This window comes from Strongylocentrotus purpuratus, unplaced genomic scaffold (genome assembly GCF_000002235.5).
Source record: "Strongylocentrotus purpuratus isolate Spur 01 unplaced genomic scaffold, Spur_5.0 spur5_scaffold_6, whole genome shotgun sequence".
In the NCBI taxonomy this organism is placed as follows: Eukaryota; Metazoa; Echinodermata; class Echinoidea; order Camarodonta; family Strongylocentrotidae; genus Strongylocentrotus; species Strongylocentrotus purpuratus.
Window position 1 is genome coordinate 12173940 of NW_022145612.1, and position 24989 is coordinate 12198928.

Below are 24989 nucleotides of genomic sequence, written 5' to 3' on the forward strand. Positions count from 1 at the left end.
TCTGTTTTAGTCTTTACAAGAGACTTCTTTGGAGAAAGCGGATCTTTCAACAGACACAGATACTAGAATGCATAAATAAACAAAAAACAAAACAAAGCCATGCTCCAGATAGCTGTAACTCTGCATCTCACTTTACCCAATTTTGGAAAGTACACAAGACAAAAAAGTTATGATTTCCCTAAAAAAATCATGTCTGAATATTTGTCGATTGATGCATGAAATGAAATGGAAACTTTTAAAGGATTGACATTTGAGGTGGCGTCCAAGCCGATGCCCTTTTCATTATAGTACCATCAATCAGTGTGGCCTTACCTCATCCCTCTACGGATATGAGGTGGGGATTGTCTTGAAGCTACGTGTTTACTAGGCTGTGAAAATCTCAAAAAGCGGGTTGTCAAATTCTTTCTCCAAACACAGAAAATGATTCCTATTCCCGTTGATGGAGAGCGCACCGTCAGGGATCAACAAAATGGCAATCACCCCCACTAGTCAGAGCTGGTCAGGGGATTTGGAACAAAAAACACTTCTGACGTACGTTAAACATACATTGTACAAGGAAAAAGCCACGAGAAGATTTCATATGCTCAGAGTGCTAGGAAGGTAGAGAAAGAGAGAGAGAGAGAGAGAGAGAGAGAGAGATGAACAGAGAAAGAGAAAGGGTAATGACAGGAAGAGAGAGATGTGATAGAAAGAGAGGGATAGAGAAACAGATGGGGAGAGAGAGAGATAGAGTGAGTGAGTAGCGGAGAGAAAGAGAGAGAGAAAGAGAGATGCAATTGACAAGCTAGTTGAAGCCTATTAGATAGAGAGCAGAGGATTTCTGGAGGAAATAGAGATAAGTGAGGGGTAGAATGTCGGTCCTGTGTGACTTACATCAAATAGTAATAAGAGAAAGCTTTGTTCGCTCGTTTGAGTTAGCAAATAGCAAGGATTAGCCATTCTGCTGTGAAAATTTCTCCCCAGCGTTTCCTTTCCATAATAACATCTCTGAATCTCTGTGGTGGGAGAACTCCAAATGCAGACTTGTTTCTTAACTTAGATCATGGACAACTATCTCCCTTGATCGTTAAGGAGCTGAAGTGTGGGATGACACCGTGGGATGAAACTGTTAATGATACACCAGGGATTCGTAAGTAAGAGCATGCGGTCGTGCCTCAGAATATTTGGTGGAATGCATGCTGATTGCTTTAGTGATCTCAGAGTCATTTGATCAAACATCAGAACAAATTTAAGCTTGGTTATTTTGAGTGATTTCTATTCAGGACATCATTTCCTAAAGTCTTTTCTACTGGCCAAGCTAGAATGGAAATGAAAAATATGACACACTAACTTATCCCTACAGGCAGTAGTTAACAATTATTAAATTGAGATGATACCTATATGTATGGAAAATAATAGAGACAGTTGAAGACTACTGTCATAAGAGAGTTTCCTCATTTGATTAATATGCTCTTTCCAAATCTTGATTACAGTATTATGTCACTTGACATTAAAAACAAAAAATATTCTGTAGTGAAATATTGTAAAGCTTTAATAATGAAATGCCATTTTTGTGACTTGCAAAGGAGAGAAATGCACCTACATGTCTGATATCTAGCACAATTTTGTTGTTGTATACTGCTTTACATAGAAATACACGCACATGATGTAGGATTCAGTAATTCTTTTGTAATACATGTAAATGTACATTTAATTACTTCTTTAATTTTATAATACGTCATAGAGATTCGAAGGTAACAATACTAAAAAGTAGCAAAAAATAACACATGTAATAATTTATATAAAATTACTCCTTCTCCAAAAGGGTTTTTCTGTAACTGGTTAATTAACTCTTCTTGCACCTGCATACGGTATGTGTTAATCAGCCTGACTGAGACATAAATGTTTCATTTAGTAAAATGGCCTGATATCGTTTTAAATAAAAAGAGCCTTGAATCATGAATACGATTCCGAACAGATTGCCCCTTTGCTTGACCTGACAAACTATCAAACATTAGATGCTTGTTTCATGATATCCATCTATTATGGAGGCCAAGTGGATGAAAGATACCGTAGATTGAATGGATTGATCAGGGCTGATGGAGACATTATAAAAATACCCCCAGTCCAGCCAATTTAATAGAATGAACCATAATGCAATCCCCAAGTTTGTGGTTTTTAGGTCAGTGATCATCCTCATTCTATATGGAAATAACCCTTCAACGCACTGGGGTGGAATATGAAGCTGATGAGCCTTGATTGATTGGTGGATATTGATGAGGATCTACTTCCCGTCTTTTCCCTGCCATTTGATTTGATCAAGCCAGCTTTATATGTGATTTGTCATCATACCGGCATCGCTACTACACAAACATTTTGATCAATACTGATTTTGATAATGGTGTGACTTTGGTAGTTGATGAAGTTGAAAGAATAAGAACAGGGTGTGGAAAATACCTATTGAAAATAACTTAATGAATTAAAACAGATCCAAATCATGGTAGTAAATACTGTAACATAAAAAATGAACACAATATTCGAGGGAAAAAAAGAAAATGTCACACACAAACACGTAGTTATCAAAACCAAACAGAAAAAATACAATAGAATATATAGCAAAGGTACATCATTCATTACTATACTGGTAAACTATCCATGTTGGCACAAAATTCTGGTAACGATCTACTCCTAAGTGTTGCACTGTTCCCAAACTCTGGCACACTAATGGCTCTACGACTCCTGGTGTGAGCATACTGTCTGTCTACCTGCTCCGACACGCTCGCCAACGGATGCACGCGGATATTTTGTTTGACTTTGGTGAGGTTATTTGTCTTTTTCCACATCCAGTCTGTGATTGTCTCCTCCGGCGGTCGTTCCTGCAGCACCTGCTCGATGATGGCTTTCAGGATCTGTGGCACCTCCTTCACTTCCGGCTGCCTCGTGAGAAGCTCCCTGAAGCGTGAAATGATCCTCCCCGTTTCACACGCCTTCATCTTGCTACAGAGGTCCTCAAGCTCGAGTTGCTGGAGCTGAGGGATGATATAATACTTGGGTTGGGTGCTGACGAGCCAGCTATAGTCTACCGTCTGCTTACGCTGTTTCTCATCCTGATCATGCTGCCACTGCTGGTGCTGTACCTCTTTCATCTGACTCTCAAGTTCATTGAAGATGCACTCTCGTACCACGGCGCCCTCTGTCTTGGCTGGGATCCGAGGATCTTGCCTGAAGAGACCGGTCAACGACATCTTGGTCATGTTAAGTACATCCTGTCTGAAGGATCTGCTGCAAGTTGCTGAGGAAAGAAATGACAAAAATAAGGTCAAGTGAATTTCAAGGGTGCATTTTAAAGCAAATACAAAACATCGCTTGCATAATATAGATTTTGTGTAACTAAATGTATGGATTAAGAAAGAAAGAAAATAAAAATGTAGTTTGTAGAAAATATATTGTATCAAAAAAGTAAAAATAAACACAAACACATGACACATCTTACTTTATAAATACACTGATTTATAAGAATACACGTATTTATGTGTGTGCATTCACTCCAACGTAAGAAATTTATCATTGCACTTTAGTTGAACTATTTTTTATTTCAAAGGATATTTTATTTCATATTCAATTTTTTTAGCAGTCCTCTTTCTTGATAATATTTCACACACCATGTTCAACTTTCTTTCATGAATGCTATTCAATCACAACCCGAAACTCATTTATTCAATTGTCAACTGAAGGGCAAAGGAAAAAGTGGTGAGTAAAAATTTGCTGTAGCACAACTTCTATTAAAAAAACACAAAACATACAGGTGACAATGAGTGCCCTACATGTTCATTTATATTATTGAATTATACTGGTCAGTAAAATTGAGGAAGAAGAAATAAAATTGTTCCTCCACTAATCAAAAATATTTTGTTATATGTCCATCTTTTACATTTGATTGCACTTCACGTTCTACCTGCTCTTAAACTTATCTTCATTTGGGATAATATTTTTAACCATTAAATTGTATTTCTGAGACAATATTACAAAGCCTTTCTTTTCCTCATCACAAAACGGAAGCAAACACTACATAAAAGTGTGGGGCAGGTGTCGTTCTATCACCTTTTCAAATATTTTTGTCTTCTTTCTTTCTTTCACACTGTTCTTGCCAAGAAAGCACCGGCATATGCCTTTTCTGTTAATTTTCACACATTTTTGTTGAGAGCCACAAGTCATTACAAATCAGAGTACTTTTTGACCTATTTTTCTTCAGCAGAAATCAAGTCTTGCTTTGGGGAAGGCATTAAAAAAAACCTGTAATTCTTGCAATGTATTCAGCTGCTTTCAAAAAAGATAAAAGGTTGGTATTTCATTTCTAAATAAGTTTTTTCATACACAAACATCATGTACAGTGTATGTACCCTCTATATGAAGGGTGTCATTGGTTCAATCATGTAGGCCACATATTTTTGTCCATTATAAATGTCAACATAATTGTAACAGTTATGGGGGGGGGGGGGGGTGGACAGAAGAATCACAGCTTAAGTCAACATTTCAGCATATTTGTGGCTGTATGGACCCAGAAGGACATTATCTCTCATAGTTTAACACAGAGGTAATACCCTTCTGGCTCTAAAAAAAGACCTACATTTGTACTGAGTATCTGGAATAATGGAATTGAGATATTACTTAATGAATTCACTTCCCATGCATAGAGCAGGTGCTGATGGGAAATTACCTGGCCCATTTTTACAAGGATGCTATTAATAACAAAGTTGCCTTTTCACATTCCCTTTCACTAGACTGCAGTCATACAATAGAGCAGGTGCTAGATCTGACAAGTCATTAATTTGACTATTTTTGTTTTCTCTCTGGATTTCTTGCTGCAGTCTCTGATGAGGGGTCAACAAACCCATCATGGGTTGATGCCATACAAAGTATGTACGTATTTCATTCATCACAGAGTGAATAATGTGAACAAGTTATTCACATTCTCTGTAGCCGGAGATAAAAAGACCTGTACAAGAAATGGCAAATTTATAAAATAATAGAAAATAAAACAAAAAACACCACAATACATATAAATACATGTACACTATAGATGAAATATACAGATAAAGTTACAGCTTAAGAAAAATATGAAAAATGTAGAGTCAAAGAGGTGAAAAACAGACAAAGTAGAGAGTCAATTAAATAAGTAAGAATTCAGTAAAAAGTATTTTAACAAGTCATTAAAATCTATTTAAAGTATAGGCTTCTTTTAAAATTTTACCTAATGAATTCCAAATATTGGTCCTATGAAATATATAGTTAGGAAAATCTATCTCAAGATGAGCTGGTTTCTGTAGCAACTTTAAGTTAATGCAGACCTTTTAAACAACTTAATAGCAAAATGAGTGTCAAAAAGTAATGAATCATGATAAAAAGATGATGAATGGGATAGAAGGTTACAAAATGACCCTGCTCATTCCACCTGAGAGTATTCATTCATGAATGATTACATGCCAAATCCTCTGGGCTCGATATATCACTTTGTAAAAAAAGACGAGACATCTCTTTTTAAGGACGAGAAACACAAAAGCCATGGATCTAGGGTGTCTTCAGGGGTTGCCAGAGAAGACTTGACAACACGCAAGGGGAGAGTGCAGGTTTCTCTCCCTGTATCTTAACTTTCTTGAGATGTCAATCAACCTCCTTCTCACCTGACGATCGAGACCCCTCCAATCGTGAAGTGATCAAGGTAGGCAAGTCAATGAGAAGATCATATCCTTATCTCAGTATCTCGAAGTTACACTTTCACTCTTCCAGAAGTGCATTTCTAGGTCACAAGGGCTGTTCCAATTTAGTCATCTTGTATAAGCCAGGGGTCAAGATACTTTGTATGAGCTTTCATACACGTACTTGCGGGTTATTCTATTTCACATCATCTATATTTTGATATCGTCCAATATTGTACAATATAACACCCCCCCAAAAAAAAATCAGATTAACTTCAATAACAAAACCTCTTCTTTTATAAGAGGGAAAATCAAAGCTGAGAAGTTGAAAATTATATTTGGTGAAAAATATATAACACGAGAACAATTGTAACTCATTCATTTAAATGGACTAAAATATAGCGGTTGACAAATCTATTTCATTTAGTATGCGAAACCTTTACCCTAGAAGGGCACTAATTTATTTATGTAATTGGCATTAGGCCATTTTCATAATATAGTCAGATTAAATGCATGTCACGTGCCTCGTCACAAATGCCATGTTACACATTATTTTATTCACAGGTTACAAATAATTGTTTTCAATAGTCAGAATGCCAATGTTGTTAGTTAGGCAAGACAAGCCATTATGTTTGTCCTACCTAGCAACAATTAATGTATGCAATTTGCATTTTGACTAATAAAATACAATTATTCATAACAGGTGCATGAAATAATGTGTAACATGGCACTTACATGTAGGCCTAACAAAGATTCATGCATTAAATTTGATTACATTATGAAAATGGTCTAGATACGGAATGTAGTACAAAGGATAATAGCATAGCTACGGTACATTACATTTACATGATGAAAGAAGTGTCTCTACTCATTTTACCTCTTGATCTAGATATTAAATTACAAAATGAAATATGATCTGGAAAAAAAATTGTTTCTCTCAATTGGATGTGCACACAGTGGGCACTGTATGATTATTTAGCACATGAATGAGGGAACTTTTACAACATCATGGATCTAAAGATCAGACAAGAAAATTGTTTAAACATTAATTGAAAAACAATGTAATCTGAATTGGTGAGTACTGAAATGAGAGAGGAAGAGGGAAGAGGGAGAGGGAGAGGGAGAGAGGGAGAGAGGGAGAGAGGGAGAGAGGGAGAGAGGGAGAGAGGGAGAGAGGGAGAGAGAGAGAGAGATAGAGAGAGAGAGAAAAAAAAAAGAGAGAGCGAGAGAGAGAGAGAGAGTGGGGGGGGGGGGTGAGTTGGAGGGAGGGAGAAACAAATAGAGGGGAAGAGAGTGGAGATAGGAAAGGGGGTTGAGCAAGAGGGACAGCAGACAATAAGCTCCTTGAATATAAACACAGACAGAAGGAATAGGTACATGTAAAATAGCAAGGGGAAGACGGTTGGAGATAGAGAATGAAAGACAGAGAGGCTAAATTACGAAGACGACTCTATGGTCCAGAATTTGTTCAATTGGTCTGCAAATTGGAGAGAAAGCAATATTGCCGTTCACCCCACACAACCTACGGTAATCTAAATTGCCTAGGATCCACACAGCTAAATTGATTGAACTTTGAGCAAGGAGTGGTGCAGCCATTCCTATTTATAGGAGAGTTTCATCGGATTAGGAGAAACAAGAACAAATCATATTAACTCATTTATAGTACAGAGAGTTAAGTGCAATAACTCCAGTGTATATAAAACATACAAATTACATTTTTTCCAATTTATTCTAAAATCCATACATCTTACTTGGTATTATCATTATTTAGTAACTTTCAGTGAGAAAGTATTGATGAAATATCAAATTGAGAAAAAAAATCTTAAGCGATAAGAAATGCACACTGAAATAAAGTTTAAGATGCCTCAAATTGTATTCAAATTCTGAATTAATGAAATAATAGGTTGACAAAGAAGCCTGTTGAATATGAAGATACATCCATGATATTTCATCTAATCTTGTAGGAACTGATAACAGTCTTTACTAATGAGGTGAACTCATGTCTAATATGTGAAGTCTTTTCATGTTCTGGTATTAAGATATCTCTCAGGGTTGCCAAGGAAAAGAGAGCCTCTACCAGCTCATTGATCTTTGCTTTTCACTCATCACTGAAGCTAAAGGAAACACACAGTCAAAGGGTGTGTTCCATCGCGTGAAGTGAGATCAATTATTGACAAACTAGATTCCACGCGTCACCAAACAGATGAATAGCAAGCTTTTCTCCACTTAAATTGAATTACACGCTCTTCTTCCTATCTTCCATAATTGGTTGTGTAAGCCCATTCACATCTAATTTTGTTTCCATGACTCTCAAAAAGCTTGGTTTGTATAGTATCTGTTGTTAAAAAAATAATGGTGTGATATACATGTATGTCCAGCCTTCTAAAGGTTTATTCACACATGACAAAATTGTGGTGGTTTATCACTTTTTTTCTCTTTAAAAAAAAGAAGAAGTTACAAGTGAATGGCAAGCGGGGATAAAGGGAGGTAGCTGCATGCAACAAAGGTATATACCGGTAATCAATTATCTTTGTCTCATAAGATACAGAAAGGTTCAGTGCATTACATGTACATCATAATAAAAACTCTGGTTTACTGTGTCATATATAATTTTATGTACAAAGCACTACAAACCTTAAGGAGAACTGTGTGACATCTCACACTGTATGAAAAACAAAATCTTTTCTGGTATAGGTATAGACATGAAATGTCATCTCATAGCTTATGAACAGCAATATTGCTTCAAAAAAAAATCATAAAATTCTGATGAACTAACAAGTACATTATGCTACCTGTAATATTTTGAAGCAACTGTCTGAAGGAAATGTATATATTTTAGCACAGCTGATCTGATTTTTGAAAATACATCGGAGTGTCTTTCCTTTGTCATAAAATAAAATCACCTTTTGAGACACAGGGTGGCATTAAGAATTGATCATTATTGATGTTAATTAATGCACTCCTGGCTCTCAGCAGACAAAAATCAGCATTTATTTGATCATCAAATAGAAATCGGTGGCAGATGGTAATTTTTCAATAATTCCTACTGCAAAGCTAAGAACACAGTATGGTCTATACAAATAATTACATGTATATCAGTTGTGCCAAGAAAGTACTAGCTCATGTACTACTTGTAATAAAGAGAGACCCATTGAAAAGTGTTAATTCATTAAGTAGATTTCTTAATTTGTGTGTGTATAAGTGCAGCATGATCACCGAGGATGCCAGATGTGAGACAGAGATCAAGAGAATAGCTCTCGCTAAATCTTCATTTTCAAAGCTAGGCAAAATTCTGACAAATCGAACAATGAGTATGAGGACCAGAATAAGAGAATTGAATTGTTACATCTACCCAGTACTTACATGTATGTATGGTAATGAAACATGGACTTTAGCCTCTGATACTAAAAAGTGTTTAGAAAGTTGCGAAATGTGGTTCTTAAGAAGAATGATGAAAATCCCCTGGACTGACAGAGTTAGTAATGAGGAAGTTCTTACACGAGCTGGAGTGCAAAGGAAAATGATACGTGAGATGTTGATTAGGCAGTTGAAGTTCATGGGTCACATTACACGTAAAGAAGGCCTAGAGAATCTTGCTTTGACAGGGAAAATTGTGGGAAGAAGGAGTAGGGGAAGAAGGAGGATACTTTGGATGGACAGTCTGCAGAAATTGTTGGAAGAGAGAGGAGTGAAAGAACTGGGAGTGGTACTAATACAGAAGGCTAGGAACCGAGGGTTGTGGAACAGCATGATCGCCAAAGTCAATCGATATGGCACTTAGAGAGAGAGAGAGAGAGAGATAAGTGCCTATATCATGTTTATCATTAAAATACGTAGAAAAGACATGTGTGGTTGGAATTTGACAGATGTATCAATCAGATATGATCATTTATGTCTGAATTAAGACTGACCAACCTTAACATCATCATCTGCAAAACATACATGTAGTGTCTCGGTTTTTAGCAAGGATCCTTTAATTTTGGTTAATACAAATAAGAGAAAAAAAGAGAGCTGACCAGTTGACCAACTCATATCTCCCAGTATTGCAAACATATAATATATATCATATAATGTTCAAGAAAGCTATGTGCTCAATAATTATAGGTTATACATGCATCTTTAGATTTTTACCATCTTTTTGTTTCTTGCCCGACTGTTGATCAAATTGCAAACATGGGTTAGAAATATGAGGTGAGACTACAAAAGAATTGGTCATTATAGCATCAAAGAATATTTTACAATACATAAAGGAATGGATTTTAATGAATAACAATATACCTCTTACCTAGAATCAAATTATTACTTATATATTGTCCGTTCAGAGCCGGAAAGGCATTATCTTTGTGAAAAATTATTTGAATTAATACCCTTCTGGCTCCAAACAGATGATTATTTAGTCTCCAGAGAGCCAAAATTAACTGATCCATTATGCATGAATTTATTTTAATAAGGCTGAAACCTTTTTAGCGGGTGTCCACCATGGAAAGTCTCTTAGTGTTCAGTTATTAAACGAGAGGGATTGCCGGTGAGAGCTCTTCTTCACGGACGGCGGAGCATTGATTTGGGACTTTCATTAAACCACTGCAGCTGGAGGAATATAAACAGTTAGCCTCCTTCAGGTGAAGTGTGATCAATTGACAAATAAGATTCCATGCATCACCAAACAAATGAATAGAATCTCCATCTGCAAATAAATTACCCGACTGTGTTTCTAGCTGCCTGTGTTTGGTACATAGGTAGTCTCCACACAACACTGCTATTTAGGCAGAAATTATTAGCAATAGATGTGTTAGTGACAGCATTTTAATATATAAATTTACATCTATTAGTGTTCTTCAGTTCTCATAATTGTCTATTAGATGACCTCTTTCAAGTGAGTTTTAATCAATTTTCAAATATAGATTCCATGCATTACCAAGAAATAAATACAGCCTGCACCTGTTGTTAAATCATTTTCAGTTTAACTGGATTATCCATCTTTCCTCGGTACCGTTTTTTTAAAAGAAAACATAATGCATATTAATTCATCAAGGATTTGTGCATTTCCTTGTGTGCCCAGCAAAAGGGCACATAAACATGTTTTGGTCAACATTTTCAATTTTCTGGTTCTGTATTATAAGGATGGAGAAATTATAATCTACCGGTACATGAATCACGGTTTGTTATAAATTTATGAAGTTATTATTATGTGTGCTTTAGATGTACACTCTAGAATCTTGAATGTTAAATCAAAATTTGTCAAAAAAGGGGTGAGGAGTAAGGACTGTTAAAAAGTTTATATCTACAAATGAACCATTTTGAAAATATTGTTATACTCATTCCTCTGCCCTTTTAAATATTGATTTAACTTTAACTTGTCAAAGTGAATTCAAATAAACATCAATATTTGATGTGCTTTTCTTGAATTGTACATTTGCTGTCTGAGCATACATATGTATGTGCCCTTCTGCTTGTAACATGATTTACCTAAACTGTCTATTGATGTCTTTACAAAAAATTCAATATCTACAAAGCTTTCAAAAAGGAAAGACACACTTTATTTTCAAAGACTTTGGAAAATACCCAAGGTCTAATCCCCTTTAGCAATTCCCAATATGATTGGCAAAACATAGAGGCCAGGTAATATCGGGCAGCTCATAAAGGCATACAACAAACCGTCTTCCAACTGGAATTTTCCTATATGGACTAGACAATACTCTGTGATTTCTTATAGTTCAAGGAGAACTTTTATAGGGTAATTGAGGTTTATGGTGTAGCATTTGAGCAGGATGATGGCATGATGCTTTTAAAGTAATGAATATGCCCACTTTAGAAGCAACGTCCTTCCAAGTCTTGAAAATGAAAATGTTTTGTTAGAACTCTGCGTGAAGGGATGTTCTAAATGTATGTGAGGAAAGAAAATGACATTGTGATGTTAGTTTGTAAAAAAATATCGCATTTGAAATCAAAATCTCAAATGTCAGTGTTATTGTAATGTTCTTGGCCTTCAGTTCTGTAATATTTTTATCAGTCAAATTTTCATTAATACACCCTTTTACATTTACTTGCCCTTAACATTGATTTCAGATTAATTTGTTTTATTCATTAATACTGAGGCATATCATTTACCTCCTGCTGTCAAATACTTATAATGACTGTTTTATTGAAATAATAACTACATGTGGCTCACACAGTTTCAAATTACCCTCATTCTATTGATCATGGACCTAATTACCTGTACGCACCCTTTGAAAATAAATGCAATCAATGGCAAACAATCATCTATCTTGTAAACAGTATGAGCATCCGAAGTAATCAATTACCGGTAGTGAATTGACCTATTAACCAAGGCCATTATTACACACCAAGTCATAAACAACAAATGAAGCATACTATTTGAAATGACAATGAAGCCATGTGAAAAATCGCAAATGAAAACATTCCCTTTACTTATTACAGTGCCCTTATTACACTATATACAGTGTGAGTCAAAAAAAAGTTTACACCTAGAAAATTGCTAATTATTTAAAAAATAATCGATGAACATTAAACTGTTATATGTCTTATGAAAGAGTGTTTTATCCCAAATCATTTGGTACCATTTTCGTGTGGTATGTGTTCACTCTTGGATGAACAGGAGACATTGTTTGCAAAAATTGAATTGCGCCAAATTTGCCTATGTGATGTTTGAATAAAACAATTGGGATGTGGGTATTAATTCGGTCTTTGCAGATCCAAATAACACCCCTAACAAAATTAATCATGCCACACACATCAAATATCGAATATCAAATATCAACGAACATTTATGCGCGTGTGTGGGTGTGTGTGACTTTGCCCTTTGCAAAACCATATGCAATACATTTCATTTGAAACATTCAATCCATTGTCTCACTCCGCTAATCCCAACATAATACATACTGAAGGCATCACTTTGGCGCAAGTCGATTTTTGCACTCTCGCAAACAATGCCACCTGTTCATCCATGCGTGAACACATACCACACAAAAATGGTACCAAATGATTTAGGATAAAACACTCTTTCATAAGATGTATAATAATTTACTGTTCATAGATGATTTTAAAAATAATTAGCAATTTTCTAGGTGTAAACTTTTTTTTGACTCACACGGTATAGGTACAGTACATGGTACACTGTAGGTGATTATTTATTTATTTATTTATTATTTATTAAAACATCTTTATACAGGATAATATGTTCAGGTATACTGTTTTTCAACATGGTCCTGTTAACATTAAAAAGCAAATCACATGTGAAATATATAACAACGTTTCAAATAATTTAACTGCATATGTTGACATAAAATTAAAACAAAATAGTAATAACTCAGAAATGTAAGTATCATTAAAAATAACATACTGTTGTATTATACATTTTAATAAAATAATTTAAAAAATATATATACAACAAAGTACAATAAAGATAAAAATATTTACAAAAATTAAATTAAAAATAAAACTTCTTATAAATCACTTTAAAAGTTTCAATTGTTTGGGCATTTTGTATAATGCTATTGATATTTCAAGATTTTTTTCAATCATTTTTGCTGATGATCTACAAACCTTTTTATTTCTGGTAATGATATCAATGAAATCAATTGCGCAATAAACACTGAGCTGAACAACGTTCATAATTGGTTCTCTGCCAACAAATTATCCCTGAATTTTAAAAGCACATGTTATATACTGTTTAAACCTAAACACAAGAAACTACCGGTATGTGAGAATGGGTTGGAAAGCTCTTCAGGTGCTATGCTGGGGATGTATTTAAGCGTTTTATAATTGATAATAATCATTACTTTGAATGTTTCCAAGTATTGAATTTTGATGTTGTCCAATCTAAGTTTCACTTTCACCTTTGCAATAATGAAAATAAATTTAATTTTTTCAAATCTTTGCACAGCTACTTTAAGCAAAACTCTCTTAAAACCTACATTACTCTGATCGCCGAAAACCAAAAAGGTGTTACAGTAGTTCTTGTACCTTTAAACAGAGTTAATGCCCTTTTAGGTCTCAAATGTGACATAATAACTTGTGAAAAATGTATGCCTTTTCATTAAAATGCTTTATAGATTGTTTGATAATTGCAGGGTTTTCATACATGATAGATCAATCTTTACACATACATAGATCAGTGACTTTCACCAAAGCAAGTACAACAACTTTTGACACGAACTTCATCAGTTCCTATGTGCTAGTCATAGTGCAGTCTCTTCCCGAAAGATTTTGGTACCATGCATGCCTGGATGGGCAGGCTCCCAGCTCTAATCGAATCAGTGTTCTTTACATTACTAGCTAGACTGGATTTGTGGCTCGGAGATGCACTTTCCAAGTTCATACTTCTTCCTTCTATTTCATGATCACACTATCATACCATGATATCACATACAGCTAGATTACACAAAAGAGATACAACTACCAGTATCTGTTTTGCACAGATACTATTATAGAGTTGTGATGATTACAAGCTACAGGACTTTTCTTTTTACATGAAGTTGGATTTTGAGATATATGCAGGCCATTTCAACGTTCACATTCTAAAAATCTGTTTTGTTTGAAGTCTAACATGAATGACCTTCAGGTTGCATTTGGTGTTTAAGAAGAAAGCCCAGTTATATCATGAACCATATACATAATATCATATTCAATTATGTGTGAAAGCATGAATAAAAGGTTATTTCATCTAACTCCTACACTGTGGATGGTATACATGTATTTATCTACTCTGTATGTACATTAATTAATGTACATGTACATCATCCGAGCATTAATTAATTGTTCCTGAGTGATTATCCATTAGCTAAAAGTATGCCACAAGAGTAATTATCATTTACCCCGCTTTTGTAATATTTCCCCCTATTTCAAACTAATTATTGTTTCTTTCGACCCTTACTGGTCATTGCATTACAGAAGTTCATTAAAAACAAAAAAATCAAGGCTGGGTGGACATGTAATAATCCTCATTTTGGGAAAACTTCACGCATATTTTTTTCTTCTTCAGTATACATGGCTTGGTAGATCCAGGATCATGGTAAAGATGAACATATTTACATCAATTAATTTGACAAGCTCCATTGACCCTGTGGCAGGCCACAAACATTATTAGACCAAAGGTAACAGTATAGTGATTAAGCAATTATGTGAAGTGCAACAGGATTCAGCTAAAACTGTGACATTCAGGTATAGCCACGTACATAGACTAATCATTCGCCTCGAAAAGATGACATTGCATCATTCAGATGATGAGTTTGTTTTGATGAGGCAGTTTTTTGTTGCATGCTAATGCAGTAGTACTTACCTGCTCTGTTTGGCATACATGTATACACGCATCTCACCTACCATGTATGGTTGGAGTGGGGGATGTATCATGAAGGATTGGTCTATGCTTTATCAATATTTATCAGCCAAAGAGTATCCCGTGGTTAATGAATATTTCATTTCAATCAGAAAAAGCAGGATCTGTCCAATGTTTGTGTTGGGCAGACAACCATGACAAGCCAAAGAGAATTGTATTTCAATATGTCTGTATATAAAGGTTGATACACTTCACATTTCTTTTGGCCATTTACTACAAAAACAATCCTTTTCAAGTTCTGATTGAGGGTATATCTACACCAAATATTGACATTTAATTTCACATTCTAGACTTCTACCTGTCATTGATAATTTTGGAGCCATCACAATTTTTTCTTCAGATTTTCACTTTTCCCCTTTGTCATTGTGGCTTCAGACTATGTTTTTCCATTCCATTTTTATCAATCTCAACACCAACTGCCCTTTGTGATTCCCACATTTTGCATGTACCGGTAATAGGCTTTACAAATGAGCTTCTAACCTCAATAATTGGCCACGTAACATACAAGAATTTACAACAGCAAGCTTTTCTTTATACTCCCACTCTGAAACAGAATGTGTGTAAGTTATGCCTGTGAAAAGGTAGAGTCGAATGGAGTTAGTAAATGACGATGATAGAAAAATTGGGTTTCATGCACGTACTTGGATAAATCGTTTGAGTAGGTACTTAACAAAATAGCAGTCATTAATCATTCATCTTACGCTGTTTGACATTCAGTACAAACTTATGGATATACAGACTACCGGTATTGTCTGCTGAAAGCCAGGAGGGCGATAAAATAAAGGATATGACTAGTGTGATTATACTCCCTTCTGGCTCTCAACAGACAATATATCATGGATGTAGAAAGTAATAACAAAATAGAGAAAGAAGGAGAAAGATAAAGCTATATTTAAAGCTGAAAAGAATTGGTAGATACCAGTAGACAAATATTTACAAAAAAGATGAATCTATAGAGAAAAAGGGATATATTCATGTGTGTGTGTTTGCATATGTGGAGGAGAGAGAGAGAGAGAGAGAGAGAGATAGGGAAAGAAAGAAGGAGAGAGGGAAAAAGGGAAAAAGAGAAAGAGAGAAAGAGAGAGAGAAAGAGAGAGAGAGAGAGAGAGAGAGAGAGAGAGAGAGAGAGAGAGAGAGAGAGAGAACAACAAAATAATAGGGGTACTGGAGGGGTGCTGGAAAGTGAAAGGCCAGAGATATGTCTCTGGTCAGGCAGTCTATATCATTCGTATAGGTCTCTATCTCCCCTTTTGTTTTGAATCAGTAATATTTCACACAACCTAGCACTCAGGTACATAGTGAATGAAGCTTTTTATTGCAGACAACACCGATGGTTAATTGGTTTTCTATACTTGGATACACCTGCGACTACACCCAAGGTCAGTCTTGCAAACATCATGTATTAAACCCGGGAGTTTCCAATCATTCATCAATTACATTTACAAATCTACATCGGATATGAACATAGTCAACATAGACCCAGAGATGTACTCTGAAATAGACATAGAATGTAAACCAGTAATTGCTTTAAATATTGATATGATAACATGGATTACTGTGTAAGTCAATAACTTTGGCAGACAGACACAGAAATTTTGTGAGTTATTGCTTTTACACATTTGCCGGCTAATTTTTGCATGTTGAATCATTGGCATCCCGACACAAATTTGTGAGAAAAAAATTGCAAAAAAAATTCCTTATTAGAATATTGAGTAATCATACAAAGTGTACTTTTCAGCTAATATTTGGTGCACTATATGGAAAGTACAAAAACATTTTCAATAATATCAAATTGTACATGTATTCTCTCACGAGAGATTATTCAATGGCCATTGAATGAAGTGGCAGAAAAAAGATGATATCAGTACAAACTTGTCCACCATACATGAAATGTCTGCCAAAATCCAAATGGGGATTGCTCTCCCTTCTCTTAATGCAAGATAATATCTACAAATTCAGAGTCTGGAAGGGTTGAATTTTTTTACAATGCTTTCAAGAATTGTCTATCCATCGTATTTCTCAATATATAAAATTAGTTTAAAAACTAAAATGCTTAAAGTGCAGGATCTTGGGCTGCAAATAAAAAAATAAAAAATAAAATTGAAACACAGTTTAATATTTCAGGTTGACCAACACTATGCAATCAAGAAGAAATTTATGTTGACTTTAGAAGTAAAATGACTGTATGAATATTGAGGCCTCTTTCTAAGCTCCAAGCTAATTTGAAAAGTGATTAGAACCCATTAGTCTGGTCAACAGCTTGTTATATATAATTCTTCCAGCGGGGCATCATTGTAATAATGAAGGCAGACTAATCACAATAAGGGCATTTACACTACAAGCAGAAACCGTGGGTCTTTCTCACCCTACAAGTTTTGATACTGACCTCTGAATTGAAAAACCCACCTCTGGAGTATGGTTTAAAGATACTCCATTGGAAACTGCCAGTTCTTTCTAGTGTTAATGCCCTCTCTCAAAACACCCTCTCTCAAAACACCAATGAATTATTCCACTTTTTGGTCATGTGACTCTTCTCACTTCCACACCATCACGATCAGAGTAGCAACAAATAGTGCATGTGCACTACTTACAAAAAAATAAAAGACAAAACAAAAACGGAATGACAAGCACACACTGACAATTTTATATCTTTTGTTGGAGTTCTGATGAAAAAAAATGGTGTTTTTTTTTTAAATTGGGCTTTTTGTAGAGAAAATGGGCCTATTGCACTAATGAATGTCAGACTAATTACATACAAACACAGCACCTTTGAATAATAGGAAACAATATCCCATGTAAGTTGCAGAGACAAGTGTGAGAAGTAGGTACTTCATTTAGTTCATTATAGTGCCAAAAACAAAATTTGATTTTTTAAATTGTATTTATTTATTTGTTTTATAAGATTACAGTATACAGTTAAGTATCTCTATTTCCGAGGAATTATGATTTATATGACCATTATCATGTCCAATCTTATCACGGAAAAGACCACAAGCTCATTTACCTGCTTTTTCTTTGTTTGCTAGTTTTTTTTCTTTTCTCATGCCTTCAGCATGCATAATAGGCTGGGTGGCAATCAGCCAAAGATCAGAAAATTAAAATAGTACATCATCTTACTTAAAAAAGATAAGTGCTTATTACTGATATTTAAACTTATCTGAATCATTAGGTACATGTACATGCAAATGATATATTAATGTTGGAAGTGCACATCATCTGTTTGGAGCAACGAGTGTGTTATAAAACCCTGTGTTAAAGTAACTGTATATCATTACCGGTATGACCTCTTGGCTCAAAACAGATGATGGAATAGGAAGCAGATTTTAATCAACTTCAGCAATGTATCATGAATAAAGCTGATTGACAATTCTCCAAAAAAATAAATAAAAAATAAACCCAATCCATCATCATAAAAAGGCTATACTCCAAATGCTATCAATCAATGTGGTACCCTAACATCATGCATGTAAATCAAGGCTAACATTTTGAATAGATTTTTAATTTGGTTGATGGATTTACAAACTTTTAATGAAACCTGGGACAGGTCTAATGAAACCTGGGACAGGTCTAAAGAAACTGCAGTGACGGATCTGCACATACCTGTAACATTAATATTTCTTCAGCAAAAGCTTGTTTTCCAAATCAATTAATGAAAAAAGGGGAGTGCATCAGGTGGTTTTCTTTCAGTTTCAGTAGCCTTGTCTAAAAATGGGTGCTTTAATATTGTTGTGCAATGGTTGAGAATTAGGATACACAAGTATATCAATTCCAACTTTGCAAGGGCATGGGAATATCTCTAGATTTTAAACCAAACAACTGTGCAAGAATAATGTATCAATTGAACAATATAGTGAATACAATCAAATTGCTGTGTTACGCGGCACTACAGCCATGTGTACATAGCTTACTGACTTCCCCTATCCTTGACCAGTGAATGCTGCTTATCGGTACATTACCAGCTCTAGTTTTTCGTCAGTCGGCTGTGCAGCTACTTTTAGCCAAATGAGAAAATAAATAAATGTCACAATCAATTGAGAGCTGGAGTTTGACTACTAAGCTAAATGCCTGACAAATTGGCTTTGTCCAAATAGACAGGGAGAAGCTGAAACCATGGATACTTTGCTAGGCTTGGTTTGCAGACTTGACAGAAGTAGACTTTGTACTGTTTAAATCTTGCAAAAGAAAGCACATAAAACAATGTAATGGAGATTGAAACCCTCTAGTTCAGAGGTTGGGCACAGTAAAAGCAAACATAGCAGGATGTCTGACTCACAGTTAATGTTGTGATAAAGTCTCAATTAAACAATAATGATAACTATAGGGCTTAATAATCCATAATTTTGTATTAAAGATATATATGTACGACTGTACGTGCTCTACATGTACATGTAACTACACGTTCAAGTCTGACTACCATGGTATGACAAAACACCCCATCAACATTGTTGGGTACATGTAAATATCGAGCTGAAAACAAGTATGTACTGGTAGTGATCTTAATTCTCAAAATGACATTTAGGGTGATTTAAAAGACATACTGGTATTTTTTTAACAAAGTGCCTAGATGAAACACACTTACATATACAAAAAGGCAAAATTCATTATTGCTAAAAGATGATAATTGGCTGAATAGTTCCATACCTACACAAAATCACCATAGTTTATCCTAGTTATGAATAAATGTTGATTACATGTAGATGATGTAAAATGAGTTTGATTCAAAGAGTAGGCTACACATAAAAATGCCTCAAGAAAGGGCCTCAAAGATAAATCAAGCAGGTTAAATTCAGCTATTTCAGTCTTGAGTCAATGACAGTGCGAGTTGAACTCACTTCATTCACAAACACTTTCTCAGTTTTCTAGCCAAAATTTTGATTTACTATGAATAAGAATTTAACTGTTATATAATACACTTGATTTCCTACAGAGCATAGAAGCCTTAGAAGGCAAAGATCTAGAATATTTGACTCTAAAATGTGACGGAAGCACTGGGAATAGAACATTTTCTTGCTGGTAAATTATTGATGCCATCGCCCCATGCTCCTAAATTACATTCTGAGGACTTTGGCACTGAACGGAGCCTTCCCTAAGTGGCACTTGAATGAAACCAGAGACGACAGTTCGCCTTTTAAAGGAGCAAATGGGGCAAAATTGAGTAACAGGTTGGAACGAGGTCTATCATTAATCTGTGGTGTTTATATTAGTAGTGGCCTCACTGGCCTGAAGGGTATAAGATAATGGTTCACTATTTCAGTTGCTAGCAGTTACCAGTGGTTACTATTTGAAGTGTTTGCCTTCAAAGGTTCAGTTACAGTATATTATGCTGTATGTTACAAGTACTGTGAACAAATACATTGTATGCCTACATGTTCTCTGGTGTAATTTCATTGCAAAATAATAGAAAGAAATATTAATTTCATTATCAAATCTGCCAATTAAATAGACATGATCAACTGCACTGTTATATTTTGAAATTTTGACTAGTGACAATTGGTAGAAGGATTATGTACACAGGTCTGCCAACAACCGGTACATGTACATTATACACATGGATTTAAGTGTCAGCAAGGACTGTAAGGACCCCATAATACAGGTCTTGTCGAATGATAAATGGGCACCGTATAAATTAAAAGAGAAGATTAATTAGCCTAATTTTACATTTCGACCTGTCACACTATCATCAACTATAGGATTGGATACACAATCATGGCTCAAGAAATTTGAAGAGTCTGAACTGATGATTTTATAAAGTAGTAAAACTATCAGAAGTACAATTTGTACATGTAAGTAAAGTATCACATTTTAATTAACTATAGGGTAATTATTTCATTTTCAGTTGATTAAAATTACTTTCTTGGAGATGACAAGTTGACCTAACACCGGAAACAGAGTCACATAGAAAACAGAAAATCAGAGTCTCCCTGACAATGGAGGCCTTTTTATGCCAGGGAAAGCAAAATAGGCAGTTAGAATGCTGTTGATAATTTGTTTTGGGTTAGATCTTTGAGAATAAAAAAATCCACAATAACCAAGTCTGTGGAAAAGAAATTCAAACAGTTTATCAATAAGAGTATCAAAAGAGAATGCATTTTTTTTAAATTTTGAATAGAAAAAATTCTTGGAAAAAATTAAAAAAACACAATCACCTAAAATATATTCTCCAGAGAATTCCAATTGCTTACAGTGACAGTACATGCATTAAATTGGATACACGTCTGCAAATAATTTGTATTTGATGTTGTGTGAATACTGAATACCCCTGTAATGCTATTAAAAGTAGGTGCAAAATACTGAAAATTTGCTAACACTGGTTTTAAAAAAAATTGCATCTGTTTTTATGGAAAGTGTCTATGAACATGAGGATAGCTCTGGGTAATTTATATAAAATCTGTCCTCATTTTGAATGGGTAACAACACAACAACAACATCAACAATATTGGTAACAATGACAATTATAATAATAAGAACAGGCTACTACTACTACTACTACATTGTAATTCTAGACTAGTAGTAGTAATGATGATGCCCTGTAATAATAATAACAATAACAATAATATAATAATAATAATAATGATAATAATTTTTTATTAACAAATCCAAATGGGTAGGGAAAAAAAACAGCAATAATAGTAATCACTATAATCTTTTTAATTGTAAAATTGTATTCAAGCCATTTCTATAACTGTTTTGAAACTGAACAGAAAATGTGAAATAGATTTTCAGAAAACTTAATTTTAAATCAGTAAAGCCCCAGGCATTGTTGAATTAGTGTTAATGTTAATTTTACATTGCAGAAAATATTGTAGAAACAAAAGTATGTGTATTAATTCTGGTATTTCCATTCAGTTGACCTGCTCAATAAAACTTGAATTTTCTGCCAGTATGAAAGGAAAATTGGTAAAAGCTTAAAAGAGGCAAAACATGAATGGTAATAATACTAGCATAACTTTGAGATAATAGCTTGTCACTTCTAAATTACAAAATAAAACACATGTTATGTATGTATTTGATTATGTTTCATACATGTATGATGTGGGTGATCTCAAAACTTGAGAAACAAAAAGAGTTGCAGATCAAGTACTAGACAGATCTACATGTACACTGTAGCTATCTAGTATTTTGAAATTTATAATTATGTAGATCTTCATTCTTCACAAAATGATGCAGATGTATTACATCCAAAACAATTTTTAAAAAGAAAATATTTATCATAACAAAATGTTTCAAAGAACACAAAAGCAGGCAAAAAGAAACAAAGAAAGATCAACATTGTCTATTTTAAAAGTACCATACAATCTAAAACTATACTTACACAAAGTCTGGTAAAACGTATTTCGGTAGATTTATAATCTTCTTCTGTAACTCATTGATCCATCCTCTTCGTTGCTTCAGTTCAATTAGGTCACTCACATCACAGTCACAACTCAGCTTTGGATGGCAAGGTTAAATGCTTGACTGAACACACAGCACAGACATAGGTCTCTATCTGAATCTTTGTCTCTGAATTCAAGTTGACAAAATTCAATGGTGTTATCGATACTGTGGAGGTAAAAACCAGAACAATGAAGATAATCTAAAATTTAAATCTGAGATTAACTAACTCGGCCTGCTGGCAAGACCAGAGGCAGAGGCAAATGTTGAGCACCAAAGTTTCGCAGCGACTTGTATAACGATCCAGCGGGTGTTTCCTAGTTACGGCTGCCGACCAAGCAGGGTGTCCCCCGATGTACACTCCGTAGTTAATAATGATAGTTCCCTCGAGATCAAGTAAGAAATTTACAAATCACTGGCTGAATCATCACCGCTCAATAGAATAGCTACATATTATTAATGCAGTCCACTCCCAATATTAGCCAATCAGGTATCTCTCTTTACATTCATATTCATTCCTCAAATCCTACGTAAGCGAGGAGAGGGAGAGAGAGAGGGAGGGAATATGAGTTGGTCAATTCTACAACTCGAACAAGATTGCTATTTCTCAAGCTAGCGAGCACTGGCTGGCGCTCTTCTCAGTATGTGTATCTCTTTATCTCACCGCCCGAGCAGCTCGCAAGTATCGTTGTTGGAAAACCCGGAAGTATCGAGCTCTCTAGCTCATCAAAACAAGGCAACTATTTTACTGATGCAATAACATTTTACGATTGGAAGAAAAAAAATTAAAACAAAAAAATATTTTTCAATTTAATTTTCCAATCAAAAATATTACAATATTAAAAATTATTTTATTCTGTCTTCAAAACTATTTTAATGTGTTTAAATCAATGATCTAATTGATAAAATGACTGCACAGCAAAAGTAAAATTGGCACTCCACGAACAAAATGTCTCGACCAATGCCACAATCCTCCGTTCGGAATCAAATTCAAGAAGACTGGGCGAACAGAGAGTACATAGAAATTATCACAACGAATATTAAAAAGATAGCGGATTTTCTCAACTCTTTTGGTGAGTCGGAGTGCTTTTAGTTGAGCTTTGATCAGTAAATGTGAGATGAATTAAAAATGGGTGTGACTTTGTATTGCCCCACTCATAGGATTCTGTGTGTACTACATGTACATTGCGGAAGAACTAACGGCGCTTGTTCAAAAACCTATCCAAAATTTGACCAGAAACTCCGGCCAGAAACTTACCCGAAATGAAGTAAATATTTATATAATGTCCAAATAAAGATCATGAGTTAAAAGTCGTTATGTTTATTAGACCCTACCTACCTGTTTCGTGCCAATTTTCTTGTTATTTTTGGAGTATTTTTCGGATAAACATCAATATTATTAGTATACACTTTTTCACAGGTTCCACGGCAAACCGCTGCACAATACAAGTACACACCGATGGTGGGTTGCGGCGCGCAGCGCGCAGCTGTGTTAAATTATCTACTGTAATGTCTCAGATCCTCATTACGGTAGATAACTTCACACAGGCGCGCGCCCGCCCGCAACCCACCATCGGTATTGTTTTGTGCAGCGGTGCTGTGAAACCTGTGAAAAAGTGTATACTAATATCAATGTTTTTCCGAAAAATACTCCAAAAATAACAAGAAAATTGACACAAAACAGGTAATAAACATAACAACTTTTGTATTCACCTGTATTTGGACATTTATTTACGTTTCGGGTATGTCTACGCCGGAGATATGGGTCAAATTTTGGATAGGTTTCTGAACAAACTAACATAACAACATGTTGACTTGACTTGTAAATTATCAATGATTGTATTTGAAAGTATTTTTACTTGGTAGACCTTTCAATATCTTGCCAAGTGTTTCTAACATGAGATCTGGTGTAAGGTGAAAATCTCTGTGTCTTGAAAATTAAACTTGAATTTCTGAAAAAATAATTTAAAAAATAAAAAAATCTAGACCCTGGTCTAAACAAAAGTATTACAAAATGCGTGATTTTATAAATTAAGGCACTGCCATACATGCCACTCTGCCAGACATTAAAAAGATTAGAAAAAAAAAATTAAAATCTACTATCGTTTGTTATATAAAATGATAATAATCTAGATCTATGTACTATAAACAAGTTGGTCTTGGACACGTCTGACATTTCTCACACCGACTTTGATGCAGTGAAATAATTTCTGAGCCTGAAACCAACCATAAAGTCAAACAGTTTATCAAACATTCTTCATTATGTCTGAAAAAATGTTGTGTAAGGTGCTCATATTCAGAATGATTCTTCTATTTCAGATACATCATGCAGATCAAGACTTGCCATATTGAATGAAAAATTAACAGGACTTGAGAGAAGGATAGAGTACCTTGAAGCTAGAGTAAGTTGTGATACAATATTAAAGGGAAAGTCCACCCTGAAATTAAGTTAGTTTTAATAGGAGTAGAAAAATGAGAGAAACAAGTCAGTGAAAGTTTGAGCAAATTCCGATTAAAAATAAGGAAGTTAGGATTTTTTGAAGTTGTGATCAATCAAACACAAATTGGCAACTCTATGACGTATCATG

At 34.7% G+C, this 24989-nt stretch overlaps 1 protein-coding gene across 1 annotated transcript; it reads right to left on the reverse strand.

Moving 5' to 3' along the window:
- Positions 1 to 1734: 1734 nt before the first annotated feature.
- On the reverse strand, positions 1735 to 23123 carry LOC115919219 (protein RD3-like). The gene is made up of 2 exons (XM_030972460.1): positions 22343 to 23123; positions 1735 to 3271 (listed from the first exon to the last, which is right to left on the reverse strand). The coding sequence occupies exon 2, from the start codon at positions 3231 to 3233 to the stop codon at positions 2616 to 2618; it is 618 nt and encodes a 205-aa protein (XP_030828320.1). The 5' UTR covers positions 3234 to 3271; positions 22343 to 23123; the 3' UTR covers positions 1735 to 2615.
- Between the last annotated feature and the right edge of the window lie 1866 nt (positions 23124 to 24989).

Coding starts and splice junctions, on each gene's coding strand:
- LOC115919219 (XM_030972460.1), bottom strand. CDS start 3,233: ATGACCAAGATGTCGTTGACCGGTCTCTTCAGGCAAGATCCTCGGATC.